General features: G+C 36.5%; 1 protein-coding gene across 1 annotated transcript; it reads left to right on the forward strand.

Annotated features, from left to right (window-relative positions):
• Positions 1-6,151: 6,151 nt before the first annotated feature.
• LOC141248901 (uncharacterized) lies at positions 6,152-11,448 on the forward strand. The gene is made up of 7 exons (XM_073669490.1): positions 6,152-6,177; positions 7,279-7,301; positions 8,423-8,463; positions 9,502-9,653; positions 9,726-9,970; positions 10,164-11,234; positions 11,318-11,448. The coding sequence occupies exons 1-7, from the start codon at positions 6,152-6,154 to the stop codon at positions 11,446-11,448; spliced, it is 1,689 nt and encodes a 562-aa protein (XP_073525591.1).
• Positions 11,449-23,934: the final 12,486 nt, after the last annotated feature.

Here is a 23,934-nt window from a genome sequence, read left to right on the forward strand (position 1 = left end):
CTTCCAATTACCTTAGCATATTCATTTTGAGAAACACTTTCAACACAGTTTTTCTTTCATTGCATGCTAGAGTCATATGGAGTTCTTACTAGCACTACATCAAATTGATTAAATTTCTTTAACACTTTATCTACATAATGTGGTTGTGAAAGAATGAATCCATTTCCATTTCTAGTTACTTTCACACCTACAATCACATCAACTTCACCTAAGTCTTTCATGTCAAATTTAGAGGATAGAAATAGTTTGGTTGTGTTAATCACATTAATATGAGTATCAAATAATACACAATCAACACGAAACAACTTTGTATAAACACAAGCATCAAACCCATTTACCTTAAAATCAAAGTTTATAATGTTTGTATGAAACTTGTCATACCATTGCTTTGGTGCTTGCTTCAAATCGTAAAGTGACTTCTTTAGTTTGCACACCTTATTTTCCTGACCAAGAACAATGCAACCTGGAGGTTGTTCCATATAATTTCCTCATTAAGATCACCATTCAAAAATGTAGTTTTGACATCCATCTGATGTACAATAAACTTACAGTTGGAAGCTAAATCAAACAAGGTACAAATGGTAGAAATCTTAGTTACAGGAGAATAAGTATCAAAGAAGTCAATCCCGTATTTTTTAGTCAAACCTTTAATGACCAGTCTAGCTTTAAACCTTTCAACATAGCCATCTCTCTTAAGTTCTTCTTGAAGATACACTTACATCCAATGGCTTTGTTTCCCTTAGGCATCTGACGAGCGTCGCTTGCAGCGTCAAAATATTCATTTATAAAACCTCACTAACTTCTCTACAAGTAGAGTGGTAAGCAAGGGTCGATCCCACAGAGAGTCAAGTCATCAATTCTTATGTAATTAATAAGATCAACTTTATTAAAGATAGAAAAAGGAGGAATTTGGATTGATGCTAGTCTATGATTCAATAAAGGAGAGTAATTGAGAAAATACCTTATTCAGCGGGGATTCGCACTACGGAATGGTTGGTTTGATCATTGACTTCCTATTTGCTAATTGGGTTCATTCCATTAATTAATATATTCTAATTGTCCTAATCCATGTATAGAATTAATAGTTTGTCCTACTCTTTGTTCTAAGATAGTAACTAGTCCAAATAGTCCTAGAGACCCTTATTGTAAGTTATAACCAAGGAAATCCCAAGATTCAATAACACAATAGCATTATAAAAAATAAGTAGGTTCATGCAATACCATTGTCGAATCACCAATACTCGACATGAATTCAGAATCTCTACACCATAAACACTTGCAAATAGTTCATGTAGATAGTGATTGTTACACAAAGGTTAGACTTTTACAAATAGAATCATCTGATCTAGCAATATGCATGAGGGAAATCAACCTAGTTCATGACCTAGATTAAACTAACATCACACAATAAGTAATTAAGCACAAGAGATAAAGAAACAAATCAAGAGATATACTTTATTAGAACCAAGGGAGAAAGTCTACAAACCAACCCATCCATAGGCTTCACCCTGAAGAACATCGTAATCTCCCTAAAATTCTCTAATTAAACCTAGAACTAAGCATGAGAAGGAGGCAAATCTCTCATCTCTATTTATAAAGAAGGGAAACCCTAAAAACAACCTAAAAGGGCCCAAGCCTGAAGCCTAAGTGAAAGTAGGTAAAAAGGCCCAAAACAATCCCGCAAGAGAAGACTAATTCGAGGCTGGAAACCCTCGGCACCGCGGTCGCGGTTCTAACGCCACGGCCCCAGCCCGGTTCCTGCAGAATAGTGACGTCCGTAAAATCGCCATAACTTTTGACTCACAACTCCGGTTGAGCTCATATTTTGAGGGCTTCAGTATCTAACTCCTAGAATTGGAATCACCTCAATCAGACATAGGATCAGGGAGAACGATCCATCTGAACTCAGCTCAACATCTCAGCACTTCTTCTCGCGAACTTGCTTCGTCCTTTGGCCGTTTGTTTTCGGTCTTCACCCGAATGTTTGTATTACTCGTGTTTAACACCTTTTCCTTGTGAGATCCAGGACACACTAATATGCTTCAATGCATGACCATTTCGTCTATGAACAATGCTAATGACCACCATTTACGCCGTAATAAATGTCGCTCATCAGCATCTCTACTAGTTACCATGTGTGATTAGACATAACTGAATCTATTTCACTTCTGATTGCGTCTTTCCAAAAACTAGCATCTAGTGAACTCACAACTTCATCATATGTATTAGGGTCATCCTCTAGCATATGAACACTAATGAATGTCTCATCTAATTCATCTACATCATTGAGTTCAGTTAAGAAGGCCGTCACAAAGTCAAGACCAAAGCTAGTTGTTTTCTTATGTCTTTTACTCTTCCTAACTTCAATTTCATGAATCGGTTAATGAGGTAAGCTTCTAGATGAAGATGCAATATTAGACATAGAATCAATTTGCACCACATTTTTTGTTTAAAGGAAATATATGCTCAAAAAATTCAACATAAAGAAATATCACTCAAAAGCGTGAATCAATAAGCAGTATTTTTATGGGCATATCCAATAAACACAACATCAAAGGTCTTAGATCCGATTGCATCAACTTCAAAGTCAGGCAAACCTACTTTAGCTAGACACACCCCCACACTTTCAGAAATTTAAGGTTAGGCACATGGCCGTTCCAAAACTCGTAGGGGGTTTATCTAACCTTTTATGAGGTACTCTTTTGATTATATGATTTACAGTCAATACAGCCTCACCTTACATGTTGCCAGGCAAACCAAAACTCGAAAGTACAACATTCATCATTTCTTTCAAAGTTCTGTTTTTCTTTTCAGCTATGCCATTTTTTGTGGGTTGTATGGAGCTGTAAATTCATGAATTAGTCCATTTTTCTCACAGAATTCTTTCCAAGAATTAGTAATATACTCACCTTCTCTATTTGATCTAATACTTATAAATCTTACGATTCAGTTGGTTCTCTACTTCAGCTTTATTTGTGTAAAACACATGTTCATCTTCATCTTGGTATATCTCGAATGATCATCTACAAAGGTGATATAATATTTCTTACCACTTCTATTTTTAGTGTTTCTAAATTCTGCTAAGTCTGTATGGTCTAGTTCCAACAATTTAATTGTCTTTTCAATAATAGATTTAAAGGGATTTCTCTTAAATTTGGCCTCAAAACATACATCAATTTTCTATGATCGCTTTTGCCCAAGTGTGAGATTAATCCCATTCATGCAAACGATTGATAGAATTAACATTCAAATGTCCAAGTCTAGCATGTCATAGATCCAAAGACTCAATGATATAAGCAAAATATCCAATTTAATTATTGATAACGGTCTCAAACACATACAAAAGATTAGTCCTATATGCTTTTCCTACAAAATCACAATTCTTAGATAGAACTAACTTTCCAGATGCAATGACTTTATTTATGCCAGCAACTTCAAGAAAAACAGAAGAAATCAAATTTCTACGCATGGAAGGGACAAAAAGAACATTCTGCAGGGTGAGAGACTTCCCTGAGGTGAGCTTAAATCTCACTTTTCCCTTTCCCAACACTTGAGCAGTAGTAGAGTTTCTCATGTAGACGAGGTCATCACCAGCAGCTTCTTCGAAGTCAATCATAAACTCCCGGTTAGCACATATGTGCCTGGTTGCACCACAGTCGATCATCCAGTCGATTGTGGCAACAAAAAAGTTGACCTCGGTGACCATGGCAATCAGATTTTATGGTCCCTCAGCAATGTTGACTTGATCAGCATTGGGCCTTGGGGCATTCTTCTGGGTGTCGTTCCGATGAAAACACTAGGATGCTTTTTGACATGGTTTTCTGCAGACATAGCATCATGCCTTGGACTTCTCAGCCGGCTTGCGTTGCTTCTTTAAGCTAGGACCCTTCATGTTCTGAACTTGTCCTTCTTGAAATTTTGAGCAAATGGATCCTTCTTCTTGAACCTGTTCACATTTGAAGATTCAACCATGTTAGCCTTGACTGAGTTGTCAATTTGCTTAGGAGCAGGCTTTTCCTTAAGACGATTAGCCTCTTCGATCTTCATGTGGATGACTAGTTCCACCATGGAGAGGTCCTTTCTTGTGCTTCAGGTGGTTTCTGTAGATGGCTCAGGAATCAGGAAGTTTTTTGATCAGGAAGTTTGTCTACAAGACTTCACACATCTTCATCCCTTCAGCTAGGATGTCTGCCACCAGGTTCTCATACTCATGAACCTGGTTCATGATCGGCTTGTCGTTGACCATCTTGAACTGCATAAACTTCCCACATACATACTTCTTTTTCCCAGAATAATCAAAATTGGGTACTTTGCTTCGAGGAGGCCCACATTGCCTTCGCAGATTTGAGGGGAGAAATGAGGTTGAAGATTGGGTTTGAGACATGGCTGAGGATGTGACCACAGACCATTTTGTTGTTCATGTTGTACTTCTTGAGCTCCTCTTTGTCAACCTCCTTCTCTTTCTTCTTCTCCGGAGTGTCCACCAGTATGATGGAAGAACTAGTTCTGGAGAGTTTGGTTGCAACAAATGAACCGACATGAGGAGTTTGAATCAGAACATAGTTTGTCTCCACTTGCTCGAAGAAAATCACCATCTTCTGGGACCAGCGCTTGTATTTGATTCCATTCAAATCAGCTACAACGGACAAATCCATCATCTACTGAGGCATCTGCATTCCGATTTCAATAAGTCCGCTTCTAAATTGTTAGTTGAAATCGGAATCAGATGTATGGACTTTAGAACGAATGTATTTGAAAACCCATTTCGGAAAACCAATTGTTGTGTCACGGTATAATATTCGCTGTCTTAGAAGCGATTTTGCCCTGACCTGAGGAGTACAGTCAGAATCAGCTTTGCCCCCCAAGGTTATCATAGCACTCTTCTATCACGTGCTCTCACCAAAGAAGAGTTGGAATAAGTCGGGATGCTTCAGAATGATAATTGGGGTGTTTAAGAAAAGAGAGAGAGTTCTTTATTTCTGTGTAAAACGAAGGAGAAGCTCTCTCCTTTTATAGGCAAAAAACTGTCTAGTTCCGCTCGCCCCACACCTGGATTCATGCGAGAATCAGTCAAGATGTGGGAGAGAAGTGAGGAACTGCTTTGAAGAAATCAATCGGAAGGATTGTTCAAATTGAAACGTTAGAAAAATAATTGAGAAGTGAGGAACTGCTTTTGAAGAAATCAACCATGCACGTGCCACGAACACGGACCAACCCACCTGAACAGACAGACAGCGACAGCGGTACACGCGAGGGGGACTCATTTCCTAGTTGACTAACCCTTACTAAAACAACCCCATATAATTACAAGAATATTTCTTGCAAAATGGTCGTATAAATACTAACACCGCATTACTCCAACACGACAACCACGAGAATCCAAATGAAAATGTAGTCGACCAACCATCAGTTGACAGATTCCTAGTAAGCCAGAGATGAAGGGGCTCCAATAAAAATACCTCGAAATGATCCGAGAATGTGAACTCGTAACAAAAATCTTGAGCAATCTGACAACCGCCAATAACTTGAAGCATGGTTTCTTCCCTTTTTTCACAGTTGCAACACATCTCGTCCGACGTCAAATGTCACCTCTTGCGGTTTGAATTACAGAGTATAGCTTCATGAGCAACGAGCCACATAAACATACGATTTTTTCCGGCACCTTAGCTTTCCAAATAACCTTCCATAGCTTTTCTTCAACATCTCCCAAATCATGCCTTAGCAGTTGAGTAGCTGACTTAATTGAGAAATTTTTGTATCCCGTTACCAACCAGTAGAAGTTATCTCCACTTTCTTCCACGTTCACCTTGATTCGAGAAGTTTTCATCGGTATTTATGGTGATAGGTGATAGGCACGTCTATGACGCGTCTATGAGCATGGATTTGTGTTGAGATAGTATCCCACATCAGAAATTGGGAGATAAAGTGCCCACTATATAAACCCATGAATTACTCCTCCTATTGCCAATTGATTTTAGGATGGAACCCCATTGGGCTTGTATGTTGGGCCGGACTGCGCTTACGTGCGCGTACGTGCACAACCCCCTTGTACGTGTTGGACGTAGGGCCCATGTAATTTGACATGGTATCAGAGCCGAGTTTGGCCTTGAGCCCACAAGTTTGTTGGAATGTTGGCTATAACGAGAATGAGATGTCTACCCACACTCGTTTGTTCAAGTGTCAACTAGGCTAGTTGAGACCCGTTGCACTTGTGGAGGCCTGTTGAGATAGTATCCCATATCGGAAATTGGGAGATAAAGTGCCCACTATATAAATCCAAGGATTACTCCTCCTATTGCCAATTGGTTTTAGGATGGAACCCCATTGGGCTTGTATGTTGGCCGGACTGCACTTACGCACGCGTACGTGCACGACCCCTTTGTCCGTGTTGGACGTAGGGTCCATGTAATTTGGCAATTTGGCATCATTCTACTAGACTTATGGGCATTATTACGACGTATTTGATCCATTTTATTATCAGGCGCTATATTCCTTATTCGAGCTATTATGGAGCTTCTTAGAGGTAAAGATGAGCTAAGGAAGAAGTGAAGACAAAGATGAGCACATTGAAGATCACGAAGGAGCTAAAGAGAAGTTGAAGGAGCAGAAGACATATCGGCGGCCTCCTATGCAGTAGCGGCGCTCGCCAATAAGGGAATCAAGTGAAGCCAGTAGAAGCCACTTTTGCGGTCGCCGAACCTGCCGATTTTCAGAGGAAATAAAAAAGACCAAGTCTTCTTTCTATCTTTCTATTGTGGTTTTGCTCAGATTTTATTGTTGATTTAATTTGTTGAATTATTTTATTATTTTTATGGTTAGTTTCCTTACCCATTATAAAGGCTTAGGAATTATCATTTTAGGGAATGCAAGTTTGAGACGTTCATATTACTAGACAGAGTTACTTTTCATCGTTCTTTTATCACCTGGGATTTTGAGAGTTTTCTTCACGAGTTAGCCATGAATTCTTATTGCTTTATCTTTGTAGAACTTGTTATGGAGGGCTAAGTCCCCAATTCTTAGTAAAGCTTCGAAGTGTTGTTTGGTTTGATGTAGTGAGTGATTTCGGTTTGGTTTAGCAGTGTTTGGTTGTTTTTTTCTAGAGTAAAATGCTATTGAATTCTGATTGTTGATGCTAGATTGATCGCTTAGGATTGAGATTGTTATTCATACATGTTAGGATAGATTAATGGTATTCGTTGTAAGCTATTCCTTAGAAACAAGAATGAAAACTTAGATTCGGTTTGAACTATGTCTTTTGTATAAAGATTTGTATTGTAGGCTAGTCGCTAAATGCTTGTTCCCTGGTGTTCTTTGCTTATTGCTTCCATTGATTTGAATTATAGGCGTTCGTCATAGTTAATCATGTTGGATAGGTCTAGCATGCTCGGTTTGATGTGCTAGATAATTGTTGTATAGGAATGAGGTAAAAATACTGGGATATGTGTTATATGAAATCACAATGATATTCATCAACCAAATGACATGGATTCTGTTTCCTAAGAACATTCTCAAATTAGTTTTCTAAAATCATTTACCTTTGTTTTCGTAGTTAGTTTCCAAACCACAAACCCCTTTGTTTTCTATTTTGAATTGTCCAAATAAAGCCTAAATAAGTTGATGCTTCCTACGGAATTCGACTCTTACTTCCGTTGTATTCTAAACTAATAAAATTTGGTGAAGTTTAGGACTTAAAAAAGGTTGAAACCATTAATCTTACCTTGTTTGCATTAACGAGCTGTTTTTTTTTTTAAATTTGATTATTTTACCGCATATAAACATCTAGTTATTAATAAGAGACGAGTGAAGTATAACCCAAAGCCACCCATCTGACTACCAATACTCCGACATTGTCCTGTTCAGATCAGTCTCATCGTGAATCTCTTTCTTTCTTAATTTACGGGATTTTGATCAAACAGAAACATTAATAAGGGACGAAATGAGCCGTGCTATCATTTCAATAGTGCATATAATTGTTCTGTATATGTAAACCAGATAACCAAAATTTGAACAAGCATGTGTATGCACATATTAGAGGGAATATTAGAGGACGCAAATGACAAAACTAAACTAACTATCAATTAGTGATTTAATATTAGCGTGGCTTGCAAAAACTGTGGTAGGTCCACCAAATGTATGCCCTGTCCTAAAGTACTTTATGTAACATAAAAGAAAACTAACAGACCTAAGTAAAATAGTTGTTGCTTAAGCCATCTTTTGCCCAGCTATTCCTTCACCTAAGTAAAACGACAGCGTAGCAACTAAGCACTAAGACAATACATATATATACACACACAAAAACACCAAAAAACAATCCAACATTCAATTACAAGAATATCACTAAGACTAGAGAGATTGGAAGACGTAAAAATGGCGGTTCTTGGGGCTCATTTTCTCCTCTTTTTTGCATTCGTGTGGTTTTCGTCTGTTTTGGTCGAATGTCGGGTTCGCCATTACAAGTTCAATGTAAGTAGCTCTTGAATTCTGTTGAAACAATATAGCATATAGCAAAATGCGTTTGTGATTGTCAAATTATATGGGCCCTACGTCCAACACGGACTGGGGGACGTGAACGTACGCGCGCAGTCCGGCCCAACATACAAGCCCATGAGGTTCCATCCTAAAACCAATTGGCAATAGGAGGAGTAATCCATTGATTTATATAATGGGCACTTTATCTCCCAACTTCTGATGTGGGACACCATCTCAACAGTGATTGATATTAGTACTATTCAGCCATTCATGCATGTATGTGTTTATCAAAGAAATTAAAAAAAGGTACATGCATTGCATTATACGAAATAAAGGGTTGGATCTCAATAAGAATGATCGAAGTAAGAATATGACGCATATTTAAGTAAAATTTAACGTTTTCACGTATGTGCAGTGGCGGATCTAGGATTTTATTTAAGGGAGTTATAAATTTTGTTAATATAATATAATAATATTATATATTATATTAATAAAATTTATTACTAATTAAGTAACTATAATAGATGAAATGTATTTGTAAGAGTAAATCTAATCAAATAGTAAAAATATAGTGACAGTGACAGTTATTCATAAAATATCAAAAAAATGGAGAAATTGGATAGATATAATACTCAAGATCTCTCAACAGTAAATTTAGAGTTTACCACCTTAACTAGATAATTTTGTTATTATAGAATGGATTTTTTTAAATATATCTATTTTTTCCGTTTTTTGAGAAGATTTTCGTTGGTATGATCAATATTAAAAAATCCATACATATACATATATTGTCTCATGAAATTATATATGCAACAAATAGCACCAAAAACAATATTAATCTTTTTTTTCTAAAAGGTAAAAACAGTATTAATCTAGATACAATATTAACAAGTAATATTAATCATTTTTCACATAATATTGTCTCATGAAATTATATATGCAACAAATAGCACCAAAAACAATATTAATCTTTTTCTAAAAGGAAAAAACAATATTAATCTGGATACAATATTAACAAGTAATACATGACAGGTGGTAATGAAGAACTACACCAGGCTTTGTTCTAGCAAGCCCATTGTGACAGTAAATGGGCAATTTCCCGGGCCTACTCTTTATGCTAGGGAAGATGATAATGTGCTTATTAAGGTCACAAACCATGTCAAATACAATGTCTCCATTCACTGGTAAGTACACACAATACACATTTTATCAAGTCTTGTTTCAAGAAATGTGGTACTTAATGTGGATTTTGATAGGCATGGGATCCGGCAGCTGAGAACGGGCTGGGCCGACGGGCCTGCCTACATCACGCAATGCCCGATCCAGACGGGCCAAAGCTACGTGTACAACTTCACCGTAACGGGTCAGAGGGGTACGCTCTTCTGGCACGCTCACATCCTATGGCTTAGGGCCACGGTTCATGGCGCAATCGTCATTTTGCCCAAGCTTGGAGTTCCTTATCCCTTCCCAAAGCCCAACAAGGAAGTTGTCGTTGTTTTAGGTCAGCTCACACAAGATTTAAGATATCAGATATGAGTATCGGTATGATATCAATTATACTCAAGGATGTATATCTTTGATATACCAATTATCAAAGATGTAGGACTGATATCCCTTACCATACTTGATATCGTGATATGGATGTCAAGGGGGTCAAAAGAGCGTACATTTTGATCATGTTTGTTTGTGTACAGGAGAATGGTGGAAGTCAGACACAGAAGCGGTGATCAACCAAGCCATGAAGTCGGGATTGGCACCAAACGTATCAGACGGCCACACCATCAACGGTCAACCGAAGCCTGTAAGAGGCTGCAACGGGCAACGAGCATTCGACTTGCATGTCAAAAACAACAAGACCTACATGCTCCGCCTCGTCAACGCCGCACTCAACGAGGAGCTCTTCTTCAAGATCGCGGGCCACAAGCTCACGGTAGTCGAGGTGGACGCCACATACGTCAAGCCCTTCGAAACCGACACGATCATCATCGCCCCTGGCCAAACCACCAACGCCATCCTCAGGGCCACCAGAGCCCCTTCAGGAGCCAAGTACATGGTATCAATCTCTCCCTTCATGGACGCCCCAGTGGCGGTCGACAACGCCACAGGCATAGCACTCGTACGCTACTCCGGGCCCATCACCCCTAACGGGCCCACCCCAACATTCCTCACAAGCCCGCCCGCCCACAACTCAACCTCATTGGTCAACAAGTTTTACAGATCCCTCAGAGCCCTGAACTCGTTCCAGTACCCTGCTCGAGTCCCCAAAAGCATCGACCACGACCTCCTCTTCACGGTCGGGCTCGGGATCAACCCTTGCTCGACGTGCAAAGCCACCAATGGGAGCCGAATTGTGGCTTCAATCAACAACATGACATTCGTTATGCCCAAAATCGCGCTCTTGCAAGCGCACATCTTCAACATAAACGGCGTTTTCACCAAGGATTTCCCCGGACAACCGCCCCATAAGTTCAACTACACCGGCATAGGGCCCTCTAACCTACGAACAACCACAGGCACCAAAGTCTATAGCTTGCCATACAACGCAACGGTCCAGCTAGTGCTACAAGATACCGGCATTATAGCAGCCGAAAGCCATCCAATCCACCTCCATGGATTCAACTTCTTTGTAGTAGGGAGAGGTTTAGGGAATTACAACCCGAAATCGGATCCTAAGAGGTTTAATCTGGTGGATCCGGTGGAGAGGAATACGGTAGCCGTTCCTTCTGGTGGGTGGACAGCCATCAGATTCCGGGCTGATAACCCAGGTAATTCAATACTCTTTGAACTGTAAACAAGTTGATGACACTGACATTTGTTGATGAGTTATAACATATGTATTTGATTGCAGGAGTTTGGTTTATGCATTGTCATTTAGAGGTGCACACAACATGGGGATTGAAGATGGCATTCTTAGTGGAGAATGGAAAGGGTCCAAATCAGTCTGTTCTTCCACCACCACTTGATCTTCCCAAATGCTAAATTTGATTAAACTAAAGGCAACAAGCAAGAAGAGAATACAGAGGAGTAGAAATTCAAGTTAGTTGAAATAAATATCAAGGAAAGGGAATCTCAATTAGTTGGCAAGCTTCCTATTGATGGGTATTAGCCAATAATTATTTATGATTTTCTCTTGTTTCTTCATCTGAGTTTGTGTATTTTTGTTCTTCTGATTTGGTCTTTAAATATAAAGACATTGTTTAAGTGCAAAATTTAATGCTAATGATGGTTTTTTCATACAAAATTCTGTTCTTTTACATCAGTGATTGAGATAAGGTCAATTTTTTGACTCAGCTGATGTTATGATCACCAACAGTCCCTGAAACTACATAAAGGGTTAAACATGAATTGATCAAAGGGTCATTTTTCTCCTACCATTTGACAAAGCTTCCATTTTAAATCCGAATAATGATGTCTTCCTGAATTACTCTTCTGCTAAACACTTGAAAGTTTCTACATTAGCAGCAACAAAAAGACCATTATCAGCTCTACTAAACTAGTCTAGTACATTTAAATGCCATATTATAGACTGATTAGCAAAACATTCTGAATTCCGAAGTTTTCTTTAAGCCTAAATTACATCTTTACCCCCTTTCCACCACCTTTATGTTACCCGATCTTTTTATGTTACCCAATCTTTTAGTCATCAAGATTAAGGTTATCAAACTCAAGAGTATTTAAGGGATCTCGTATAAATTAACTCGTATCTAAGGGATTTCGTAACTTAACTCGTTATCTCGACTGGTAATCCTAAGAGTTCATTATAACTAATAAATAAATAAACGTTTGTATTAGAAATACAAATACAAATATATAAAAAAAAAACTAGGAGAATTCATTTGACTTAACTGTCTGAAATTAATAAAAACATTCCAATATGAAGAAATTTTCTATTTTATTAACAATAGGGCCAAATTTGCATTTAAAATTAGATTCTAAAAATTATATTTTTATTAACAATAGAAGACTCCTGCCAACTCCCACGTAGTCTAGCAGTTGGGATCTCACCCCCTATACCGAAAGGTCGGGGGTTCGATTCCTAGGAGTGGCATCTCTCACCCACTTAAAAAATATATAAAAATAGAAGACTGACCTTAATTTCTGAGTTCAGTCATATATTTCAGAGTTGAATCAAACCATGCAAGCAAGGAATCAGCAGACAACTCCACCCCTATACCGAAAGGTCGGGGGTTCGATTCCTAGGAGTGGCATCTCTCACCCATTTAAAAAATATATAAAAATAGAAGACTCACTCATAATGACCTTAATTTCTGAGTTCAGTCATATATTTCAGAATTGAATCAAACCATGCAAGCAAGGAATCAGCAGACAACTCCAATTGAAACAACTGAAAGCAAGTGATTTATTCCCAACACAAGCATTAATATTCAGCAATCCTTAAGAAGAAACAACAACAACAAGCAGGAATCTAAAAGCTGAAACTACTCATACAACAAGTTTTCTACCATTCACAAATGACAAGTTTTGTGAATTTGGTTACACAAACAAGGGGCTGATCAAGAAAGGGAAACACTACTGATCATACACAAGTTTCCCCTTTCCAGTTTTCTCAGCCACAACATACATAATGTAACAAGAGCCAAGAATGATTTGCCTGGGCCACACCACAGCACAACATACACACTACTGTTTTTCCACACATCCAGTCTCATACCTGAATAAAATAAACAATTATTTTATAACAATTTCCTGAATATAGATATCATCAAGCATTTAATTTTAAGGGGTGTTTATATCTATATCAGGATATCAGGCATAAGTATAAGATACCAGGTTGGTATATCTAGATATAGAAATGAAAATGGTATCTTGTGGTGTTCAGCATCAAAATTGGTATATCAAAGATATCACTCTCATACTATTTCTCATATCTTTGAAATCAATACCAATCAAGCCACCTGATTTAAAGGGTAGGTAGATATCTTGTGGTGTTCAACATCAAAATTGGTATATCAAAGATATCACTCTCATACCTATTTATGATATCTTTGAAATCAATACCAAACGAGTCTTTAGATCACCTGATTAAAAGGGTAGGTGGACACTTTTAGGGCAGACCTATATGACCGAAACAGCGCCACTAGGAGCCCCATTGACCTTCATTCCTCCCTTTCCATAACTATCTGATTTCTCAGTGCTCATTGATGAAGAGTGATATGGATTGTTGTTGAGGCAAGTAGATGCATTGTGAAATTTTGCAATTGAGGGTCCATTTGGATTTTGGTGGTGAAGAGAACTTGAATTTCCTTCAACCATGGTTTTGTTGTCTTTTGACCCAGAAAATGGAGTTAGAGAGGGAGAATCAGCATCTTCACCGTTCAGCTTTTTTGTATTGAGAAAACGGCCTCCAGAACCCCTTGGTCTACGTAAGGCATGTTGATGCCGAGATTCATGAAGATAGGGCTGTAACACAGCATAAATATCATAGGCATTAAACAAGATATTAAAGTAAAAGAGATTTCCATGATAACTGTTACTTTCGCAAAATTTAAGACCTTTTACCTAGGTGAATTTTTAGAATAGAAGTGAAAATACATATACTTACAGTATATATGATATTTTGACGGAAAAATGAGATATATTTACTTCAGATCTAAAATATATATTTTTAATAGTTTCCAAGAAATGGAAGATTTTCTAGAACATATATTATGTTGTATAGTATATTATTATTTTTGTTCTTATTAGAATGTAATAACTGCAGTAACATTTATGTGGTTATTTGGGGTATTGATTGGGAGAACTGAGAATCAAAATAGTGTGCAGATACAGTTCTATAAAACAGTAAACTTAAGCCCCTTTTTCGGCTTGCTTAAATGGCTCGAATATGAGCTTTTTGGTGTTGATAAAGAACCAAGTTCCTCCCTCTAACAACTCGAGATATACCAATCCATATTTAATTTTTTAAACCGAAAGCTATTAAAGACCGCCAAAAGCGAATAACCATGATATATCAGAAAAGACCAAAGTAGTACTAAGAAAGAGTTTTAAAACAGGCGTAATGCATAGGAGCAGCATTATCAAAATATATATAAAAGACAAAAGATGATGTTAAACACTTTATATTTCTTTTCTATGTCTGTTATTATTAAATTCACAATATGTCCACCAAGTTTTGTCTTTTTCAGAAGAAAGTTTATTTTAATTCCATTAGCACCTTACCTTTCTGGCCTTAATTACTTTCTTCTCTAACTCAGCCCTTGCACGTGATTGACGCCTCCTCAAGATTCCATGATACTGCTTAGCATTCACGTAAACCGGCTCCTCTTCCAATGGTAAAGCCAACGGCACTCTTTGTTGCATTGCATATAGGTGAGGATTTACCTAAACACCAAAAGGATTGCAATAATCTAAATGATATACATGTACTAAGTTACAGATCCAAAATTGCTTCTATATGTTTGGAAGTGAAGTCAGAAAAGAACCATAACAACATTAGTAGCATTAAGATAAGTCAGAAAAGAACTATGCAGCGTTCTGTGTGCATATAGATCATGAAAAAAAGGTATAAAGCTAATAATGATAGCAAAACCATGTATACTTGTACTCATAAATCATACCTGTGTAGCATATGGAGGAATAACACCTCCATAACATGGATCCTGGAAAGGATATGGTGTCATAACCTGCATAATTTATAATTCAAAAGATGTAAGCAATTAAGGAGTCAAGAAAGCAAGTATATGTGATGAATCTGATCTTATCCATAACATCTAGATTGCCATGTAACTATGTAAGTTTATTATAGAAAGTGCCATTACAATTGAGTGACCGATGATTTCCTGGTGTTCTTGAGCTGGCAATGGCACTATCATAGGAGCTTGTTTGACCTGCTGTTCAGCTTCTTTTCCATTCTCATCTGATTCTTAAAGAAGAAAGATAAATCATATTATTATGCAATAAATCAGATGAAGCTCCCCCAAGTAACACTCGTACAAAAAAGTAAAAAAAAGGATCAACAGAGAGAAAGTGATAGTTGTTATTGTATATAAGACTTTTCGCCTACCTTCTTTTTCAGCATCAGCTTGACAGGCATTGACTTCAGTCTGATAAGCATCAGAACCGTTGGATGATTTGGCAGCACATTCTACCGAAATGGCCTGAGATGTTCCATTGCTACTAAGACCATGCCACCATGGCTGTGAGTACAGCATTGTTGGCAAACTGTTTTCCTCATTTGGTTTCAGTTGCAATTCCACACCATTGGCTTTTTTAGGCATTGATAATTCTCAGAAACTCTCAAGCAAAAACTGACAGAAAGCTATCATAAGAAAACATAACATACTAATTTTGGTCAGACAGAATTCTATTGCAAAATTATACTAAACAGGAGCTTCATTCCTAAAGTAAGGTCCACGAATTCACAATACATACTTATACTTAAAGCAGAAATAATTACTATAAGCATATACAAGTCTTCATCAATTGAAGAGTAAACTCATCATTATAAGGTGAAAAGAAGAAACTTTTTCATTCACGTCTTGTTAGTGTGTAATTATTTTACAATTCAGCCTGAATGAAGCAGAAATGGCGAACTGAGTAACAATTTCAATCAACATAGAACAATAACCCACCGCTAGAAACAAATCATAACCCTAGAATAATTTGACTCTTTAAGTGTTACTTTTTCCTCGCCGGTGCTTCAGATTTAGGAAGAAGATGAAGAAATTCAACACTGAGTTCTAGAACAACAAATTTTACCTGTGAAATTGGGAGCAGAGAAGTAAAACCCAAGCAGAAGATCCCAGAATCAACGCAAAATCATGTTTCGCCCAATTTTGGTGTATCCTTAAGAGAGACAAGAGAAGATGCCGGGAAATGGTGACAAACAGCGATAGGGATATGTTATATTTTTATTTGTCGACTCACTACATAGACTCATTCCACGGAAATTGAAATTATATTGCTCAAAATATATTGTGAAGTAAGACATTACGTAATACGTAGTTCACAGTTTTATGTTATTTTCAGAATGAGAAATAATTATTCAAACTTTTTTTACAGAAAAATATGTTCTGAGAAAAATTAAGTATAATCATTATTGATATATATTTTTTAATAATTAAAATTTAAAACACAAATATAAAAATACTTCTGGATTCATATCATTATCGTACAAATATAGCTATTATAATTGGTTACTAAGAATATGTATATTTCAGAATACATTTGATTTTAACTATGTAAAAAAAATCTATAAATATCTATGTAAAATTCATTTTTCATTCTTGTATAAGAATAAGGATCCGGTGAAAACAATCCTTATGGTGTGAAGTGCGAACTTTCTCGGGTACACATACAACAAAATAATGTTCACATATAACACGTTAATGTTCACATCTAAAGGGATAAATCACCCAGAAAACATAAAAAAAATAAAAATAACAGTTCACTATTAATTACAAAAATGTCACCACGTGGATTCATTAAAAACCCATCTTTTAATCTCAGCCCTCCATTTTCTAATCTAATAGCTCAACATGTTTCACACTTCACACCATAAGAATTGTTTTCACCGGAACTCACCTCTCTTCTATAATCCATATGTGATACTTATGACTTATGGGCGTTCAATATTATGTAATCTAACTATTAAGCATTATACTAACAAATAACGACGCTAAGGTGTACCATTTTACATTGTTTGACAAGCAATTCATACAAGAATTTGTTAGTTGATAAATATCGTAGGTGTATAATAAATTTTGAGTTGTACATTCTTACATTCGAATAGCTATAAAATAATTAAACGCTTATACTTTCCTGCCATTTATTTAAGACACCTATATATATGTACATAATAAAGTATTAAGTTTAGTTTTTATTATAACTTAATATTCTCTTCGTCCTCTTATATAGATCTCATTTCAAAATACAATACTATTCATAGTTAATGATTCTTATCTCGATTACTTTCAATGTATAAGAAATAATATAGTTATGTGCAGTCTAGTTATATTCGTCTCAATAAACATTTTAATAATACAAAATTTTTATAGTTTTTGGAATTGTATTATTAGAGATATTAACAAAATAAAAAAACGTATCGATAAATATGTAAAATTAAAATAGAATATGGGACAGAGAGTATGAAAAATTATGTACAATTTTCACATCTAAATAAAATTACTTATTTTTCCTTCTGCGTTTTAACAATACATGAGCTAAGTATTTTTAGTTTTGGAAAGTAAATTGTAAAAATCTTAAATAAATAAAACAAAACTCAACAGTAATTGATTTTAATTATGCTTTCCCATTCTATGTTTCAACTTATGTTATTAAAACATTGCTTAAAAAATCGCTTTAATGATGCTATCAAAGGATTGTATTTAGGAATTGGTTGATAGAACAATTATGAAAAGAGGGATCACCTGACAAAATTGACCTCAAGCTGAAATTTGTAGCGACTTTACCACGTGTCGTCACGATGTTGGAACGTGGGCCCAGTTGCAATTTTGTTCATCCAGACACAGAAGAGCGCACCACGTGTCCTCACGTTGTAAGTTTGTGGGTCCACTTTAGTGTGTTCTTTAAGCCACACGTGTTACCCACAATTGCCACAAGTAACCCTTAAGCAGCTGATTGCGATCGACGTTAACGGCGTCAACTGTTTTTCAAGTAGTTACTCATTTCGTTATTTTAATTGTCATTTTTAATAAAAGATTAACTTTTTATAAATATTTATAAAAAAATTAAAACGTATTTTAAATACATATAGAAACGTTGCAGGGGTTAGAAAAATCCGTTTCACTTGTTAGTTTTCCTATTTATTGAAAAGGGTGGAAAATTTGACGATCCCATAAAACTATTCTTATCGGTGGGTGGGTGCCCTTAGTGAATAGGACCCACAAAAATTATAAAAAAAAAGAAACAAAGGGTTGGTCGACTAATTTGGTCGACCAAATCCCAGAGGGACAGCATAATCGCCCAAATCTTTTGAGGGAAGGGGGGCACTTTCTATTGGGTGGGGTTATTTTTTATGAATTTTTATCTTTTAATTTATCTTTGTATTATTTTTAAAAAATATATAAATTATATCAAAATTTATAAATAAAATCTCTACAAATAAAGATCAATGTCGATACGTTTTAACATATCTCGAAAAAAAACCACTTTTATTACTATTTCTTCTAGTCAAATAGATCCAAGTGATGCATTTTTTCTAGTCAAATCCCACAGGGACCAACATAGTCGCCCAAATCTTTTGAGGGAAGGGGGACACTTTCTATTGGGTGGGGTTATTTTTATGAATTTTTATCTTTGTATTATTTTTAAAAATATATAAATTATATCAAAATTCATAAATAAAATCTCTACAAATAAAGATTAATATCGATACGTTTTTAACATATCTGAAAAAAACCCACTTTTATTACAACTCTCTATTTCTTCTAGTCAAATGGATCCAAGTGATGCATTTTTTCACCCTTTAATTTCTATGAAAATATCTAAACAGTAAGTTTCATCCGAATCCGACTCAACATACTCCCGAACATCAAAATGTTACGAACTCAACCCATATTTATATTTTATTTTTTAACTGAATTTCAAGAATATAATTATAGTGAGTTATTTAATTCAATTATTATATGAAAGTTATGTTATAATTATAAGAAAGTGAAAATAAAATCTGATTGAATTAGTGGTCACGTAGGTGATCATATTTTAATGTGATTTTTGCTATTATGGTTGGGTTGGTTGGAAGGTTCGGTAGAAAAAATGTTTTTTATCAGTGGGATGGATGGTTGGGTTGGGAAAGAGGTCATGGATAATGATGGTCTTAACATGAATGGGATCGGTTAAGGATAATATTTTATACGATTTTTCTAATATGTGATATAGGTTAAGGTCTACATTTGAAATTAATTTTAACACTAAAATAAATAAGATCTTGTTGTTATGGATTAATTGTTTTCTTTTCTAAAATTTAATTTTTAAAATTAGAAAATTGATGAAATCAAATATCAGATGTAGAAGACTATCAGTGATCTGATACGTCGAAACACTGAAGGAGTCCGAAAAGTACATAAGATGTTAATAACTAACATTTTAGTCTTTCTGTAACATTTACATAAGGGGCAGTTAGTTTACACATAGTGTAAAGCAATAGTGTGTTTTACACACAACATACAAAACATGGAATTTCTAAAACTTTGGGGAATAAGAAAGAAAAAAGAAAATTCGAAGGGAGTGAGTGGGAGAGTCGTTTAGATCGGGAATAGGAAAGGAAGAGGATAGGAGAGATCTGGAAGCGCGAAGAACGGCCAATCGAAGGCAAAGAACAACCAATCGAAGACGAAGAACTACAAATCGAAGGCGAGGAATGACAAATCGAAGGCGGGGAACGAGAAACCGAAGACGAGGGAGGAGAAACAGAAAGGAAGAACATGCAACAAAGAAGACGAGGAACGCGATATAGATGGAAATCATGGAGAACACAAAAGGCAAAATAGGAAGCATCGAAGGTATGTGGCATCCTCAATTGGATTTCTGTTAGGATTTATGATTTTAGTGTTGGTGTAATTTAGGGTTTCATGTAAAATCAACTGGATTTCTGTTAGGTATTTTGGAATTGGTACAATTGGTAGAATATTTGTTAGGGTCCATCTTCAATTATGATTCAATATCAATATAAATGTTTGTTTTGCTGGAATTGTGAATGGTGGTTCAATTTGTGATGAAATTGGTAGGATTTATGCTGGTAGAATTTATTAGGGTTGCTAGACTTGAACCATGTAAATGTATGTTAATGTATATTTTGCTGTCAAATTATGGTTGCTGCAATTATGGTAGTTCAATTAGTTATAAATTTGGTATACTTTGTGTATGAAATTAGCACAAATTTGTTTGATGTAAATGTATGTTTTGATGTAAAATTATGGTTGTTGTAGACGTATAATTGATGTAGATTATGGTTACTGTGAATTATGGTTGCTTTTGCAAAGAATAAAATGTTAAAGAACTCTAATAAAAGGATGAAGAAATTTTGAAGTTGAAGACCTTGGTCCGGTGAAAGAATAGGAAAGGTGATTTCACTATATTTTTGACCCCGAATAGGGCCAATCAATGACTGGCGAAATCATGAATACAAAAATATCAAACTACCAAATGCGTACTCTATATAATCTTCGCATAAAGAGTGATTATGGTTATCAAATGTTTGAACAAGCGGGAGAAACTTTTTAGCTTTGAGTTCGCCTTTGACCATCAAATGAAATGTGAATAAACTGTCATCCTCGCTTTGAAAGAAGGGGCGTCTCCGGTTCTGTCGATGCTTGAAACAATTTTGTCTTCCCATTACTTGTGTGAATAAGACCTATGTTATAGAGTATATAACTTCGATCGTAGGGATCAATTTCTAGTCGCATAGCTTCACAATAATTCTGAAAAGCTTCTGCATAATTTCCTTCGGATTGAGCCATGTGTGAATCGGTGTTTCAATGTTTGTTAATGCTATATGTAATTTTGTATATTTATTTTGTATGGTATATATTTTTTAGGTATTGTATGGGTAAGTACTGGATTCATTTTGATGTATCTCTGATTTGTTAATGTTAGCAGTCACGTGTTTGAATTTGGTGATATTCATTTGAACAAGAAGAATATCTAGACCTGGTAAGCTAAGCATAACTTGATGAAAGGGGAAGATATCTGGAATGTTAATTGCTTAACTAACAGAACCAGAGAATTGGATGCCATGATTCAAGTTAGGAGCTTCATTAAGTCAACAAATGACATTACTAATGGTGGACTTCATTGGCTTATGAAAGGAGATGGTAATATGGACAACATGGAACTTTATGACATAATGAGAACCAAAGGCAACAACTGTTATTGGCATGAGGTTATTTGGAGTAAGGGTGTTCCTAAGAAATGGGTCTTCATATGTTGGCTTGCAACGTTGAACAGGCTACCAACTGCAAGTAAGCTTGCTAACTGGGGAATAATATCTGATTCCAGATGTGTGATTTGTAGGAATAATGAGGAGAGAGCTGAGCACCTTTGGGGTGAATGTGAGTGTTGGTTATATGAACTAGCCTCTTAGTTCATACAACTAATAATGCCTCAGTTTCAATGATAACAAACAACCTTATATACTAATGTCTTCATTGAGTGAGATATTGCAGGGTAGCAATAGGCCTTCGAGCTAATTAGGTGATTTAAGTATGAAAATCAACGAGCTTAAGGATTAGGAGCAAGAGCGAGTCCAGGGAGAAGAATAACGCTTAACGCACTTAACCAGGAGCATAGGAACCGAGTGTCACAGAGAGGAACCAAACATCTGAAGCAAGGGAACCGGGCGTTGAAGGTTCAAGTATTATACCAGAGGGACGCGCTCAAGGAAACTGAGTGCATTGAAGGGAACCGAGCGCGAATAAATGGAAAGCTATTTTATAAGGCGCTATTAAAGGAAAGATTTGATACACGAGAACTATCAGATTCAAGATCTTGTTTGTTAGAACGACTTTGTTATTTTAGTGAGTTAGTTCAAATTTAATAGTTTATTTGTTGTTTTAATCTATCTTTTCATTAATGAGTTCCCGGTGATTATCCCATAGTACAAATTGTGTAGATTCACATTCTAAAGAGTTGTTGTTGAAAGTCCTGAAAGTTAGTACGTTTGATTTAGGACTTAGGCAATAGTTAGGAGAGTTTAGATAGAAACTAAGAACTGTGTGTTCTCCTAGAAGTTGTAAGCCCTACGAGAAATCAATTCAATAATCATTTTGGAATTCGTTGTTCACTTGTTCTTAGCTTTATTCCGCACAAAGTTATAATCTTTAGTAAAGCTAAGGTTCCACGATCCACAATTGGTATCAGAGCAGGTCCAATTCCAATACGACAATGAAGAACTCAGAATTCAACCTCGGTATCTCCCTGAACAAGCCTCATCAGCTTTGAGAAGGAGAACTCGATTGGTGTTTGGGAGTGCACACGACGTTCATTCAAACCCAAGACTACCAATGTTGGAGTATCATAGATCTTGGAGACGAAGTGCTTCCAGAGTTAAAGGAAAGAAAGGATTGGCAACCATAGCACTATGCCAAGATGGAGAAGAATTCAAAGGCTCGACAACTGATTTTGTGTGGACTCACTCGGACATACATTGACAAGGTCATTGACATACAAACGGCCAAAGACATGTGGGAAGCTATTATCTCCATACATAGAGGGAGCAAAGACCAGAAGGATACCAGAAAATTTACGCTTCAAAGGGAGTTTCAATCATTCAAACAACTCGTTGGTGAAAGCGTGTCGGTCTGCCAATCGCGTCACAATTCTGATCAACAAGTTAATTGCCTCCGGCGTGACGATTCCCCCTTCAGAGAAAACTCTGGTTATCATCTACGCTATGAGCGGTAAATTCGAGCTTAAATCGTCCTCATATCTCCAGACTGCAAGAAGCTTCTAGTGGTCGATGTATTTGGCAAGTTGTTCGACCAAAAAAACGCTGATTCAAGGAAGGGATTACATGTGAAAGAAGTCACTAGAACCGCGTTGAAGCTCACAAAGGTTCTTGAGAAGATGGACATCAATGACGACAAATAGGATGAGGACGATGATACAGAAGTCGCCTTCATGAAAAAGATGGTCAGTAAGTGGTTCAAGAAGAGAGCTGGACCAGGAGAGTCATCATCTTCAGCCAAGCGTGATCTCAAGGAGTACACGTGCTACAATTACCATGAGAAAGGGCACCTTGCTAAGACGTGCACCAACCCAAAGGTGGAAGCCATTGAAAAGAATGCCTTTTCTCAGCATGAGGAGAAGAAGACGATGAAGGTGACCTTCATGAAAGATTCCAAGCCCAATGTCTCATGGCTGATGTAGAGGCCCTTGCCTCGGAGGTAAAACCTCTTGACACCTTTCCTAATCGCCTTAACTTGCTTGACAAGAAATACCTTATTAATATGATTACAGGGTTGTTAGAAGATATTGAAACTCTAGAGTCTCAAGTAACTGAATATGAAGAGGAAGTCACTGAACTGCGTAGCGAGTGTCTAGATTTGTCCACTAGGCTAGCTAATAAAGAAATGCATTAGTAAATCTAGGGAACTGGGCTTAATGACAAAATCTTGCGAGGGCTGCAATGGTAAGAAACCTCAAGGGGGGTCGTCAAAGAGCTTGGAGTCCAAAGTAGAAAGCGACTTAGGGCTTATACTTACTAAGATTACCTTAACTGAATCAATTAATAAGAACACGGTGACCCAAACGTTTTTTGTGAGGTCTAGAACTGGATTAGGATATGACTGAGACTTAGACTCTTCTAAGTGCTTGTGTACCAATGAGAAGCTCACTAGATATTAAGTGAAAAAGTTGAGACCTTAGACAAGGCCCTTCAAATCTGTAGAAGCAAGAATGAATTCTTAGAGAAAAGGTTAAGGCACTTGAACAACCATCAAGGGACCATAATTACTGGTTCCAAGGGGAAAAGGCTCATAAGATGTA

This window comes from Phyllobates terribilis, unplaced genomic scaffold (genome assembly GCF_046119375.1).
Source record: "Phyllobates terribilis strain yellow unplaced genomic scaffold, ASM4611937v1 Scaffold_4146__1_contigs__length_64550, whole genome shotgun sequence".
Lineage (NCBI taxonomy): Eukaryota > Metazoa > Chordata > Amphibia > Anura > Dendrobatidae > Phyllobates > Phyllobates terribilis.